This window comes from Notechis scutatus, chromosome 11 (assembly GCF_049901735.1).
Source record: "Notechis scutatus isolate UNSWTSFEM ecotype Mainland chromosome 11, rNotScu1.2, whole genome shotgun sequence".
Taxonomy (NCBI): domain Eukaryota; kingdom Metazoa; phylum Chordata; class Lepidosauria; order Squamata; family Elapidae; genus Notechis; species Notechis scutatus.
Genome location: NC_142019.1, coordinates 7,597,398 through 7,612,899, shown reverse-complemented (window position 1 = coordinate 7,612,899; position 15,502 = coordinate 7,597,398). Strand labels below are relative to the sequence as shown.

The window sequence follows — 15,502 nt, the reverse complement described above, 5'->3', positions numbered from 1 at the left end:
GTGGGAGTAAAACCTGCAAGGACTTCTTATCAGAAATCTCATAGCCAAAGGTTCTTGTAGTCAAAGTCCCCACTGTTTTTGGAGGGCACCAAACAGCAGAAGATAGACGTGAGCGAGAAGGATTAAAATTACAATAGCATCCAGAGGAGATAAAATCTTTTCATCACAAATCATTTAATGTATAATTTATGGTAAGGAAACACTACGTCTGACTCAAACACCATAGATAGTGTGGAACTGATGGTTTTACATGGTAACCCCACCAATATAAAAGTAAACACATTGAACGTACAGCGTAGAACCAGTCTGGGAAATGCATAAATACTCCTCCGTATGTTTAAGGCTACTCAAGTCTCATATAAATATAAATGGCAAGACATTTGACTCCTTAAAAAAATAGTCCCAAGTCTGAACACCAATATGTGCCTGTAACACCCTGCCTGGCTGAAAATAATGGGATGCGTCTGGCCACAGTGAGTAACTTGAAAGAGGTTTGCTCAACATTGAGTAGATATGGAGAACTGGGCCGTTTCTTGTACATTCAAAAAAGATTCGATGCTAATTTTCCATTGGATGAAGACAAGCTCTGAAACAAGGCTTTCAAACAAGTTTCTTAAGTTGTGCTTTAAGCCATCTTTTGTCCTAGGGGGGTATAATGGCTACATTGGCACAGATGATTAAGCAAGCACGATGCAAAAACATGGCTTATCCAAGAACAGGTACACAACCTGATTTAATTCCTGTTAAGTCACTTTCTGTAAGATGAAGCAGTTAAATAGGCTGCTCTCCTGCAATTACAGTATTCGCTGTCATGAATAATGTAATTGTATGAACTTGCACTTCATGCAATTAAAGTACTCAAATCTGCTTTCATGCAATTACAGTATTTACCAGAAAACAAGCAAATACTATCTCGTCTCTTGTCTGTGGCATGGCCTTCTAGGCTTAACTTACAGTTGCTACTCTGCAAATCCCCTGATGCATTTTCTTTTGCTAGAAACATGTATATTTGCAGGCAAGGCCCACTCACTGAGTTTTTTTAATAGATTGACTTTGGGAGTCATCAGCAGGATAAATCCTTACATATGTTGTCCTTTAGTAACATTTCTAACAAGGGACCGCTGTTCTTTTGATGCTCTTTGAAATAATTCTCTATCAGCTCTTGACTAGAACATTTTGCTATACAGTTGTGTTAACTTCCTGAATGGAAATTGTGAATCAAGTAAGCCATCAGACCAGAATGATAATGCTTTTGGGGAGGAGAAGGTTATAAAAAATGGGCAAACTTAAGCAATTGTATCTCCAAGGAGATGGTAAAAAAAAATTATGGGTGTTGGTTCCTTGGGTCAACATGGGCATTACCAAGTATATTTTTGGCACAGCATGGATGTAGTTTGGCTTGGCCCATTTCTTTCAGCCATCTGCTGTTCTTCTCTCTGGTTTCCCTTTCATTCTACATACCACCCAAGGTGTCTACCACTCATCAATTGTCCATTCTTTCCCCGGTGACCCTCCAAGCAAGCAGACTCTCCAAGCAAACACTGATGATGGAAGGCTACAAGGAAATCCACCATACCTGGAGTCTCTGCTCCTTTTCAGAACATCCCTTGTTGCAGCATAAAAAGATGTCTGAAAGGGTCTGCTTAGTCCAGTGTCAGTTTCAAACTTTCTCTGCTCTAGAACCGAATTTCGTTTGCTTTGGTACTAACTGCAGCAACATGTGAGGACTTTATGGAATGAAACTTTTAAAATAGCTCCTCTTTTAGAGTCGTTAAGAGAATCACGCCAACTTTTCCATTATTGTCAGTGGAAACACTATATCCTTTAAAAGCAATCTTGTTTGTGCTTTTGATTTTCTTGCATCTTCATTTTTCGACTTCGATTGTGTGGTTTTTCTTTTAAAACAAAGCTTGGTGCTCTCTCTCCCCCATTTTAAAGTTTTCTTCTGCAATGGAAATGTGGGGCGTTTTATTTCCTCTCCAAAATGGATCTTCAGGTTTATTTTGCAGAGCTGAATTCCAATTTTCACAATTTCTTTTGCATCGTCAACCGTTCTCTGTGCGAAAACCTTTCTTTTTATTTGCGGGGTGAAGTACATCTCGCTTCTGGTAGCTTTTCCTTACAAACGGAATGTCACATGTTCCAGAATAAAAGTATTTTGTTACCAAGATATTTTGTCCGGGGGAAGGGGGGAGTGAGTGGGTTATAAAAAGGAGAAGCAGGCTCTTGTATTCCTTTCCTAACTCTGTTTGCATCTCTTAATTTGATCTGTTCTTTAAAAGTTTTGGAAAATCGGGTTTCAGAGGACCTTCTCGTCAAGTAGTTTGTTGATCCCATCGCATATTTTTTTGAGGTGCGGACGGCATTCTCCATCCAGGCTGTAGAGAGCAGTGAGGAATTCAACAGCGGCGAAGTGATCAAAGACGTGGTTGATCCGTGCGTGAGACCTGGCTGTCAAGTGCCGCTCTACAAGTTCATGGACAAGATCTTTGCACTCATTCAACAGTCCCGAAAGAACGTTCTTGTCAAAGGTGAACTCCACTTCGTAAAAACTGACCATCGTCATGGCCGCCTGATTCAGCTTCTTGCGGAATTTCTCAACGATCTCCATCTCGTCCGCATTGAACTGGTTGTTTCGGTAGAGAATCCCAATCTTGATGGCGACTTTGATCAAGTCTTTCATAACCTTGTGGGCTTCTTTCTTGTTTTTCATGTGCTCTATGGTCACTTTGTACAACTCGTCGAAGATTTCGCTGCTGGTGTCGTCAATCAGCATGTTGGCCATCGTCTTGCTTGCCATCTTGCTCAAAATCTTCTTCTGGGCTTGTAAAGCAAGACTCTTGGAACTAAAGTGATCGGGACCTAAAGAACACAACATGGCAACAAGAGAGAGAATTAATTGTAAGTCATTTGTAATATATCTCATAATTTAACATAAGCACGGTCACTGTCAGCTTTGGAAGCCATATTGAGATTCGATGCTCCCACGCTGCCACAATTGACCCTGAGAAAGTGGGATGGAGGAATTCATTTGAGTACATCTTGTTAGACAAAATAAAATCCTTTTGCTGGTTCAAGGTCATGTAGTGTTGCGCATAATGAAAAGAAAATCTTACTTTGGGACGGATGGTGATTGGGCCATGTGATATGGTGATGGGTATAGGGGATGGATTTTAGTTTTTACTTTTGCAAGGAAGCCCAAAACTTTCAGATTCGGGATTCTACAGATGTACCAGTTACTATCCAAATAAAGGTACCTTTGAGATATGTCCGTCTCAGAGTTATTGATTGGAATGGAGGATTGCTGGAATGCTGACATTCACCTTTGTTTTATTCTTGTTAATAACTTAGAAGAATTATTCAGCTACCGAATAATATCATATATTCATTTCAACATTTTTCATATTCAATCAGATAACACTATATCATAATGTAGATTTATTGCTCAAGCCTACACACAAGAATCTAGTCAACTAAAGTTCACTACTAAATTGGCACCAGATAAGCGTCAATGGGATTCAAGAGAGGTTGGATTTGGACCGTTTGTGGCAATGCACGAATTCTAAAACGATGACGCACTTATCTCCACCCACCAACTGTACCTTGCTGTTCTACAAATACGGATGGACAGAAAGCAAGTGCTAAAGTGGCATGCCTTTTGGCCATTTCTCATATGCATACTAGAAGGCATACATACCTTATCATTTGAGAATCTGGAATAGCCAACGACGGCTTAAAAAAAGCGACCGGTGAATGATTGCAACTGAGCTATTTTGTAAAACATTCGTTGTTTTATTCTCTCTCTCTTTTCCATGGCAATCAAAAGCCACCAATAATCCATATATGCTTGTACTTGACTAACCTTGTATAGAATTCATTCGTTGTTTTATTCTCTCTCTCTTTTCCATGGCAATCAAAAGCCACCAATAATCCATATATGCTTGTACTTGACTAACCTTGTATAGAATTGAGGGGGAAGCGTACAGAGGCTTTTGAAGCCATATGGTGTCCCCCTCTCTCTCTCTTTTTTTTTTTTTTTAGAAAAGCAGGACAAATAGTAGGCGGTGAGAATTGGCTAAGCAAAGCCAGTGAAAGCTGTCAAGATTCTTTGCTAAACCCAAGTTGCTTCGAAGATGTGCCTGTTTGGTCACTGGGAGACACTGTTGCTTTGTGGCAGGGAGCCCCATTTCCCTTTTGGGAAAAATACCAAAAGCCACAAAGGAGTGGAGGGGGGGGGGCTTAAAATTCAAAGAATATACATTTAACGGCATCCTCTAATGCTTTTACTTTGAGGTGCCTTACATTTGTTTGCGTCTTTCAGCGTTGTGGCCTTCAAGCTGACGATCTGGTGCTTGAGACGCATTTGTGATGAGCTGTGTTTGTAGCCCATCTGCAAAACTATATCTCTTCCTTTGAATATTTTTGCTTTTTTTAAATCTCCCTTTTTTTACAAGTGGGTTTATCATGCAGATTTCTTGAAGCCTCTCAAAGAGGAACGGGGGAAAAAAAAACCCAAAAGAAAGTTGATAAGATTCTTTTCTCTTTTATCCAGCTGTGAAACTGCTTACGGGATTCAAATGGGCTGTTTTTGAGCTTTGCTACTATTTATTGCCTAAGACTTCTAAAGTAGCCCACTATTTATTTGAATTAATATCTATTTAAATTATGGGGAGAAGGGTTTTTTTTTTTAGCAAGACAGCGGGGTGGAGGCCAGCACAGCTGATCCTTAGCACGTTTTTAATATTCTAAACAATTCGGGAAATGACTGAAGATGTAAAATTAATAGAAACTATTAATAAATGGGCGTTTCACTTGCAAATGGACATCTGCATTCATTTTGAGAGGGGTCAAGATCCCCCCCACTTCCAATGTGCCTTACCATTTTTCTCCATGTTCTGAGAATTAGCTAGTCAACGATGGTCAGTTCAGAGTTCAGACCAGTGGTCGTTTTGTTAAAGAAAAACAGACTGGAATAGTAATAATTCAATTAAGAACCACTCTGTGAGACAACCAGAGTTTAGATAGTGGGTGTAACAGATGAGGGCAGGGTCAAAGGCGTTATGAGTTTGGAGCCGTTATGTTCTCATAAGAGATCTAAGTCCAAGCCCTCATGACTTCCGTTGACTCTTATCCAGCACCAATTTGCCTTGACTGGTAGATCAGATTCTTGTGCATAGACAGCATGAAATAAACTTCCAGTGCTTTGAACTACCGTAGTCAACTCCAATAGAAGATAATATTTATAGCCTGGAGTTGAATTGTGAGGTCCTTGGTGCTCTCTGAGCTTGGTGGTTTTCTTGTAGACGTTTCCTTATCTGACCAGGTAACGTCATCACAGGTAGTGATTTTACCTCGTCAGGCAATGATATGTTTGCAAGCCAAAAACCAACTTCATAGAGCATCAAGGAGCCCACAGCTCCACCCTGAGCTACACACGCTGTATTCTCTTCTATTGAAATCTGGAAATTCACCCAGAACTGGAACACAAGACATCTCTTTACTTGGTACCACCAGCCAGGACCTGCCTTATAATTTCAGCTGTCTAAATTCCCTAAAGACTGGATTTGCACACCTATAGCTAGATCAGATACCACCTGGATTTATACAATATATTGAAGCATGCTTCGTTTTAACATTCACCAGAATTTTTCCCAGGGTTGAATTATCTGCTTATTCAATAAGTTAATATTGTAATATATTGTGCAAAGCCAGAACATCGTTGAGTAACCAAGGAAAGCCTTTTTTTTTTTAATGTGACCACCTGTGTGTGTGTGGGGGGGCTCAATATATTTCAACCCTGCATCTGGGTGAACTTCAGATCAATGGATCAGGAAGAGCAGAGAGCTGTTACCGATACAAGCACTGAAGCTATAATTATAGATAGGACAGAAAGGATACGAAACGTTCTTTAAATGGAACCTTCCTAAAATATTTCCTTCGTCCTTCCCATATCACAAATGCAGACTATGTGAGCATCTGTGAGATTCCCAAAATATTTTATCTCCAGATGGCCGAATAAAATGTACAAAGTGTTACAGGATTCCCCCCCTCCCATATGGGTATAGCTCAGCTATGTTATTTGCATGTAAATATGGTTCCTGCTCAACATAGGCACTACAGGCATGCAAATACACAATGCACACAACCAATCTGTTCCAAGAGCCAAGAAAAACAAAACTCGAACCTTTGCTATTAAATGCTGCACGTGAATTAATAAAGACTGTTAAATTTACAACCGTTGCAGGAACTGGGCATGGCTAGTCTAGGGAAGAGAAGGACCAGGGGAGACAGGATAAGGGTCTTCCAATATTTGAGGGGCTGCCCCAGAGAGGAGGAGGGGGTCAAGCTATTTTCTAAAGCACCCGAAGGCCAGACAAGGAATAATGGATGGAAACTGATGAAGGAGAGATTCAACCTGGAAATAAGGAGAAACTTTCTGACAGTGAGAACAATCAACCCATGGAACAGAAGTTGCCTTCAGAAGTTGGAACGCCATCACTTGAGACTTTCAAGAAGAGATTGGACTGCCATTTGTCAGAAATGGTGTAGGGTCTCCTGCTTGGGCGGGGGGTTGGAGTAGATGACCTATAAGATCACTTCCAACTCTGATTATCTGTTATCCCCATGGTCACATGATGAAAAATCGGGCACTTCGCAACTGGTATGTATTCACAATGATTGTGGTGTTCCAGGGTCATGGGATCACCATTTGCAACCTCCTCCGCTGGTCTCTGGCAAGCCAAGTCAATGGGGGAAGCCAGATTTGCTTAACGACCAGATGAGTCACTTAAGAACTGCTTAACAGCGGTAGCAAAAAATCAATTAGGATTCACTTAACAACCATGTTACTGAGCAATTCTGCATCCTAACTGTGGTCGTAAGTCAAGGACTAGCCATACTTCAGATAAACGTGGATGGAATAAAGCTTTATTTCCCCACTTTATGTTGGAAATCACTGTCACGGTGACTTGGTTAACTAAAAATGCACTGCTCTTGGCTCAGAGCAATCTGGTTTAACAAGCTGAACTTAATAGTTTGCAAAAATATTTAAATAGTTTTAACAGTGCAATAACTCACTGTTGATACGGGATGTAAACAAATGTCGGGAAGAAATATACTCATGAAAAAGAGCAGCTAAGCGTAATAATTCTAGTTAGAATAAACATGTTAAATCCTCTTGGTGGAAAATATGGGGAAGTGAAGCCTTGCTTTGACTTAGACTAAACACACCACATAAAAGCTCTTTGGGTTTAGCAAGTGTTGAAATACAGTTTACAATTCTGGGTTCAAGGTTATCCCAAAGATGCTTTTTTTTTTTTCAACTGGACTTTCTGGTTTTTCTTTGAAGGTGTTTCGCTTTTCATCCAAGAAGCTTCATCAGTTCTGGAAGCTTCTTGGATGAGAAGTGAAACGTCTTCAAAGAAAAACCAGAAAATCTTGTTGCCTCTTGAAAAAGCACCTTTGGGACAACCATGACCTGGATGATTGAGAATCTCCATGGACATTTAGCTATGCCCTTTGGACCAGAGCTGAAAAAGCTTTTTGAAGAGGAATGCCCAAAGAAAAACCAGAAAGTTTAGTTGCTTCTTAAGGACTCTTGACTTGGATGACTGAGAATTTCCATAGATATCGGGGTTCAAAAAGTTTGCTAAGTTTTAGAAAACTGGGTTCGGGATCATAGTTTGCTCGTTTACAAAACTGGGTTCAGAATCATGCTAAGACAGATTTTAAAAATCATGGTTTAACAAACCAGAATGCTTGAATTCACTCAGACCACTGGAAGGCCAAATTCAACCACCGCAGCTTAGCCTGTTGCTGGAAACTCATCGGAGCAATAATTGTAAACTCATGTTTAATTGGAACGAAAGCTGATTATTGTGGTTGGGACTAATTTTGAATAAGAAAGCAGTCATCAGCCATGCCCCTCTAATTGTCTCATCAATGTTCAAGGCATGGTATAGATTGTTAGTCAGCCTGAGTTTAATGCTTTATATTTCTCTTTGACTATTGTTTAAAAATAGCCCCGTGTTTGTTACTTAGGGATGGAAATAGATCTGAATAGAAAGGGGGATGAGCCATGAGCATTGTTCACTCATAATGCTAAAATCTAAAGTCTGATCTGCTGTGTAATTCTTTGTCTCCAGCAATTCTAATTGCAACCCCAAACTTGTCAAACACCTACCAATTGGCTAAGCCAATTAAGGCTGGAAGCTGTGGATATTTACACACGAGAGCTCCTTATTTATTTTTATTTTATTTATTTTTATTTATTTATTTTTGTCATTTGCTTACAAGATAATAGGTATAAGTAAAAAACATAGTTATGAATACATGGATACATATAAGAAAAATAAAAAGAAACAATAGGACAGGGACGGTAGGCACGTTGGTGCGCTTATGCACGCCCCCTACAGGCCTCTTAGGAAGGGGATGAGGTCAATAGTAGACAGTCTAAGGTTAAAGTTTTTGGGGTTTGGGGAAGAAACCACAGAGTCAGGTAGAGTATTCCAGACACTGACCACTCTGTGGCTGAAGTCGTATTTCTTTAGAAGACTGAAGGCTAGGAGGTTTCAGAAAAAAACCATTGGCAAACCACTTCCATATGAGAGCCCAGAATAATAGAATAACAGAGTTGGAAGGGACCTTGGAGGTCTTCTAGTCCAACCCCCTACTCAAGAAATCCTATACCAGTGATGGCAAACCTTTTTGTTGTGGTGTGCCACGATAGCGTGCATACACGTGCATATGCCGGCACCCACAATGCAATGCGCCCCCCCTGTGCATGTGTGCGCAACACCCCTGCCCTGCCCCCTAACCTGCACTGCACATGTGCGGGCCTCCCAGCTGATTTTCGGCCTGTTTGAGGCTGTTTTCGCCCTCCTGGAGACTCGAGGGAACCCTCTGCAGCCTTGGGAGGCCGAAAAACGGGACCGTTTCGGCACTTCCGGTATTTCCTCAAGGCCCCTTTTTTCGGCCTCCTGAGGCTGCAGAAGTTTCCAAATGGGTCAAAACTGCCTCAAACAGGCCGAAAATCATATGGGAGGCGCACACATGCCCAGTGCAGGTAAATTTGGCTGGGGCTCGCTTGCCTATACAAATGGCTATGCATGCCATCTGTGGCATGTGTGCCATAGGTTCGCCATCACGGTCCTAGACCATTTCAAACAAATGGTTGCCCAAATCTCTTTGGAGCATTCCCAACTTCTGGAGGCAAGTTGTTCCACTGGCTAATTGTTCTAACTGTCAGGAAATTTCTCCTTAATTCCAGGTTGCTTCTATCCTTGATTAGTTTCCATCCGCTGCTTCCTGTCCTGCCTTCAGGTGCTTTGGAAAATACGTTGTTCCCTTCGTCTTTGTGGCAACCCCTGAAATGTTGGAGCACTGACATCATGTCACCCCTGGCATACCCAGTTCCTGCAACTGCCTTTCGTTATGTTTTAGACTTCAGTCCCCTAATTATCTTGGTTGTTCTTCTCGACGCTCTTTCTAGAGTCTCAACATCTTTTCTATATTGTGGCGACCAAAACTGGACGCGATATTCCAAGTGGGGAGGGAATGGAGATTTCTTACCAAGGTGTTGTAAAGTGGTATTAACACTTCACGTGATCTTGATTCTAACCCTCTATTATTGCAGCCTAGGACCTGCATTCGCTGTTTTTAGCAGCTGCAGCACACACCGCTGGCTCATCTTCAAGTCATTGTCCACTAGGACTCCAAGATCCCTCTCACAGTTGTGACTATTTCATAGTGAAGTCCTATTAAAGGAATTGGGAAAGATTGAAGGCAACAGGAGACGAGGAGAGCAGAGGATAAGGGGGTTAGATACAAAGGTGGTATTCAGCAGGTTCTGACCAGTTCTGGAGGACCGGTAGCAGAAATTTTGAGTAGTTCAGAGAACCAGCCAATCCCACTTCTGATTGGCCACGCCCCATCTCTTCTCTGCCTCCTATTGAGTCCTAGCTGATCGGCTGGCTCTTCTTTGCTTGCCCTGCACAGGAGAACGGAGCTGGAAAGCAGGTTAGTGGGCTGGGGAGGGAATGGGGATTTTGCAGTATCCTTCCCCTGCCACACCCACCAAGCCAGACTCACAGAATGCCACGCCCACCAATACACACCCACAGAACGCTACGCCCACCAAGCCATACCCACAGCTGATCGGCTGGGTCTTCTTTGCTTGCCCTGCACAGGAGAACAGAGCTGGAAAGCAGGTTAGTGGGGTGGGGAGGGAATGGAGATTTTGCAGTATCCTTCCCCTGCCACGCCCACCAAGCCATGCCATGCCATGCCATGCTCACCAAGCCACGCCAACCGGTGGTAAAAAAAATTTGAACCCCACCACTGGTTATTAGCGTCATCAGTGCAATGAACATGAATTTGGACAAACCCTGGGAAGACAGTGAAGGACAGAGGGGCCTGACGTGCATAGTCCATGGGGTTGCAAAAAGTGAGACATAACTTAGTGACTGAACAACAGCAAAACCATCAAATGAATACAAAAGTCCATAGCATCAGTCTGCAAATTCCTTCCTAACACTGCTCTACATGAGTTTTGACTTGTGGGATTCAACCATCACACAAATCCAACATACACTGCTCAAAAAAATAAAGGGAACACTTAAACAACACAATGTAACTCCAAGTCAATCACACTTCTGTGAAATCAAACTGTCCACTTAGGTAGCAACACTGATTGACAATCAATTTCACATGCTGTTGTGCAAATGGAATAGACAACAGGTGGAAAGCATAGGCAGTTAGCAAGACATCCCCAATAAAGGAGTGGTTCTGCAGGGGGTGACAACAGACCACTTCTCAGGTCCTATGCTTTCTGGCTGATGGTTTGGTCACTTTTGAATGCTGGCGGTGCTTTCACTCTAGTGGTAGCATGAGACGGAGTCTACAACCCACACAAGTGGCTCAGGTAGTGCAGCTCATCCAGGATGGCTCCAGACCTGGAGGAGGCCGTAGGAGGGCAACAACCCAGCATCAGGACTGCTACCTCTGCCTTTGTGCAAGGAGGGACAGGAGGAGCACTGCCAGAGCCCTGCAAAATGAGCTCCAGCGGGCCACAAATGTGCATGTGGCTGCTCAAACGGTCAGAAACAGACTCCATGAGGGTGGTATGAGGGCCCGACGTCCACAGGTAGGGGTTGTGCTTACAGCCCAACACTGTGCAGGACGTTTGGCATTTGCCAGAGAACACCAAGATTGGCAACTTCACCACTGGCGCCCTGTGCTCTTCACAGATGAAAGCAGGTTCACACTGAGCACATGTGACAGATGTGACAGGGTCTGGAGACGCCGTGGAGAATGTTCTGCTGCCTGCAACATCCTCCAGCATGACCAGTTTGGCAGTGGGTCAGTAATAGTGTGGGGTGGCATTTCTTTAGGGGGCCATACAGCCCTCCATGTGCTCGCCAGAGGTAGCCTGACTGCCATTAGGTACCGAGATGAGATCCTCAGACCCCTTGTGAGACCATATGCTGGTGCGGTTGGCCCTGGGTTCCTCCTAATGCAAGACAATGCTGGACCTCATGTGGCTGGAGTGTGTCAGCAGTTCCTGCAAGATGAAGGCATTGATGCTATGGACTGGCCCGCCCGTTCCCCAGACCTGAATCCAATTGAGCACATCTGGGACATCATGTCTCGCTCCATCCACCAATGCCACGTTGCACCACAGACTGTCCAGGAGTTGGGGGATGCTTTAGTCCAAGTGTGGGAGGAGATCCCTCAGGAGACCATCCGCCACCTCATCAGGAGCATGCCCAGGCATGGTAGGGAGGTCATACAGGCATGTGGAGGTCACACACATTACTGAGCCTCATTTTGACTTGTTTTAAGGACATTACATCACAGTTGGATCAGCCTGTAGTGTTTTTTTCCACTTTAATTTTGAGTGTTGCTAAATTTGATTTCCATTGATAATTTTTGTGTGATTTTGTTGTCAGCACATTCAACTATGCAATGAACAAAGTATTTAATAAGAATATTTCATTCATTAAGATCTAGGATGTCTTATTTTTGTGTTCCCTTTATTTTTTTGAGCAGTGTATTTTAACATGGTTTGCTCAACACGCTGTTGTTCTGGTTTATGGATATCAAGCCACAATAGATGGATTCACACGTTTTTGCTAAATCCAAGACACACAAGCTTCAGGACTTTCTTATACTCTCTTCATCCCGTGGCTTTAACATCCAAAATGGGTGAAGTGTCTTGAAGAACCCCAATACCTCCTTGCTGATCCTCCTAAAATATAGTCTGACTCCAAATATTGTTTCTGCCCATTGCAGTATTCTCTTCTACAAAGACTATCGCCCACAAGGCCACTTCTGACCCACCTGTTCCTCCCTTTCTGTTGTTCCAGAATCTCAACCATCTCAAGTGGTCTCAGTAACAATTCATGGCATTTCTTGCCCTAAGATCCTTTGCCTTTTAAGGCATGGAAACTATTTTTTGTGACCCTTTCGTTTTAAAGGAGAACAGCAAGGGGGCATTCATCACAATGGATCCAACCCTAGGGGTGAAACTTTGGGCATGTCTGATATGTTGGCGGATGAACTATTTCAAAAAAATATTTGGAAAAGTGATGTGGATCTCAAAAATTAATTGCTTACATTCTCCTCTACACACCACTTCAGAAACTTGTTTAGGCCAAATTCAGCCAATTAATAAATCAGAGGTTGAATTTTCAAACTTCCAGATGGTAAAATTGCTTCTTTTTATGGGCAGAGATTAACTTTTAGCAGAGAACTAAAAAATAGGACCCATAAGTCATGTTTTCATCCCAATTTGAGTTGTTTCTCTAGAGAACTCAAATTTAATGGATACCCTGGAATGTCCTAATGGCAGCATTAGATTAATGCTAGTGAGACCCAGCTTCAAATCCACTTCAGTTGTGGAAGCTTACTCAATAGTTTTGAGCCAATACCTAACTTTGCCCAACCTACTTTAGGAAATTTGGGGGAATAATGAGAGGAAGAAGCAGCATACAGGTAATCCTTAAGTTATGACTGATTGTTTAGAGACAGTTTAAAGCTACGCCAGACCCCTCCCCAAAAGCTGTTTATAAAGACTTTCCAAAGTTCCTATTGCAGCCCTGATACACATACACATGCACTAACCCTAACCCTAACCCCAACCCCAACCCTATGATTCTATGTTCTATGAGCCAGTTTGCTATAAGGCAAGGGCCTTCAAACTTGGCAAGTTTAAGACTTGTGGACTTCAACTCCCAGAATTCCTGAGCTAACATGACTGGAGGAGGAATTCTGGGAGTTCAAGTCCACAAGTCTTAAAGCTGTCAAGTTTGAAGACCCTTGCCTTATAGTAAACAGGCTCATAGAACATAGAATCATAGGGTTGGGGTTAGGGTTAGCGAATGTTGAAGACCCCTGCTGTAAGGGTTAAGGTGCTAGATTAGAAACCAAGAGACTATGAGTTCTAATCCTGCCTTAGTCATGAAAGCTGGCTATGTTCAGCCAACTCCCCTCTCTCCACTCAATCCACCGCATAGGTCTCCAACCTTGGCAACTTTAAGACCTGTGGACTTCAACTCCCAGAATTCCTCAGCCAGCAAAGGAAGAAGAGCAAAGCTGGCTGAGGAATTCTGGGAGTTGAAGTCCACAGGTCTTAAAGTTGCCAAGGTTGGAGACCTCTGATTCTACCTCACAGGGCTGTTGTTGTGAGAACATTACGTCTGCTGTCAGGAGTTGCACAAAAATAAAGTTGGATATCAACCAATTTATTTTTCAATGCTATTATATATCCTACCCGAATCCTATACAGACTCTCAGGATGTATCATGGATAGGGGACCAAAAAGAAAGCAGGACCACTTAACACCACTCAATATTTGTTTAGTCCCAGGAGTTATTCTTACACTGCTGCTTTGGAAGTTGAGTTGCTTTTTTTTTTTTCTCCAGAGGACCCCATTCTGTCTTGATGAAAGCAAGCTATTGAGATTTAGTGCTTCACCCTTCTCCAATATGGTTATTTATTTGTCAATGGTCTTTCTTCCATAAATGGTTGCTGATTAGATTTGCTGATGAAGGTTTCCTAGTTTTTAGCCAAGGTTTCCAGATTGGCAGTTCGTAGGGGAGGCCAATGAGTAGGGGGGGAAAGGAGAGGGAGGGGAGGGTTTGCTGTGAAAGTGTTGCAACTGAACTGAAGACAGATCCAGCTCTTCCAGGGTTCATCCATGCCACATCCTTCCATTCATAAAATCTGGCAAGCAGACAATGTCAGTTGCAATCAGGGTAGCGTTTACTCTATGCTTGCTGTGTAAGTGATACCCGTGACCCAATATTTTTCTTGAATTAAACCCATCATACATCTGGGTGGTTGTTGTTTTTTAACTATCATCTTCCCCTGGTCCCCAGTAACATCAGAAGCAATCCACACTTTTTTTTTTTCATATACAAATTGGAAGATTATCCTGGAAAGGATACAAACAAGCTCTAAGCTCTTTCCTTGGCCTGCTAATAAGGACCGTTAAAAAGGAGGGGGAAAAAAAAAGATGATTTCCTTGTTACAATAAAGCTTGGTTGTTCTTGGCAACAGCTTGCCAACTTGCCACATAGCTACTTCATAGCTGGCACTGCCTGCAAGAGCTGCTCAAGAGGCAGAAATCCAACAGGCCCAGCTTTCCAGCACAGTGATGGAGTGAATCAAGACACATTTTGGGAGTTGAAGTCCACACATCTTAAAAGTTTGAAGAGGTTGTGAAATACTGTTCCATAACATCGCGAGCTATATGTCCAAAACATTGCATGATTAATTAGTGCTAATGGGTTATCAAATTCTATACTGGTGAATGTCACACCTTGGGTTTGATTCACGCAATATACAAAGCCAAAGAACTGTGATTAATATGTTGTACGCTATGGCAATCAAGTGTGAGACCTCTTCAACTTCATTGAGTAACCCTCAAGGCTTATCCGAGAGTCTTTTGTGAACATAATGGTCGCACCTCTGGGAATTATCCTAAAGCATCATAATCTTGGCGAATATTTTTTTTTGGCGTTATGAAAATCCTAAGAACTCTTCTGAACTTGCAGAAATATGATTCCCCTTAATTTTGATAGGAGTACAGGCAGAGTTTGAGAAGAGAGAGGCCCTGGTTTTATTGATAGGATCCTTAGTTGGATTACAGTAATTTTCATATTATGATTCTGACTGCCTTTTGCTGTATTTTCCTTCCCCCATTTAACAATTGTACTGTGAAGGCTTACGAATCTGATCAGGGGCAAGTAAATCAATGTGTATCTCATTTTTACGTCCTATTGTAAACCCCAAAGAGCTTTTCAATATTGTGTGAATGAGTCATGAGAGATCTTTCAAGTCAGAAATGTAGAGTTTGCCCAATGCCATAAAACATCACTTTTCCTGCATGTCTTTTGTTCGTATTCCTCTGGCTCAACTTTCTAAACAGCAAATCAAATACTGTAGTAACATTTGCTGTACAGGACGAATCATGAGTACATTGTTTAACATCTGCTCCTGT

The 15,502-nt window shown here is 42.3% G+C and overlaps 1 protein-coding gene across 1 annotated transcript in view; it reads right to left on the bottom strand.

The window, feature by feature from the left end:
- Nucleotides 1-155: 155 nt before the first annotated feature.
- The window catches only part of TIPE3 (TNF alpha induced protein 8 like 3), a 30,286-nt gene continuing 14,939 nt past the window's right edge, over nt 156-15,502 (bottom strand). The window contains exon 2 of the mRNA XM_026677118.2: nt 156-2,862. Coding sequence (XP_026532903.1) covers nt 2,300-2,862 — 563 coding nt within the window. The 3' untranslated portion in view covers nt 156-2,299. The remainder of the gene's footprint in view (nt 2,863-15,502) is intronic.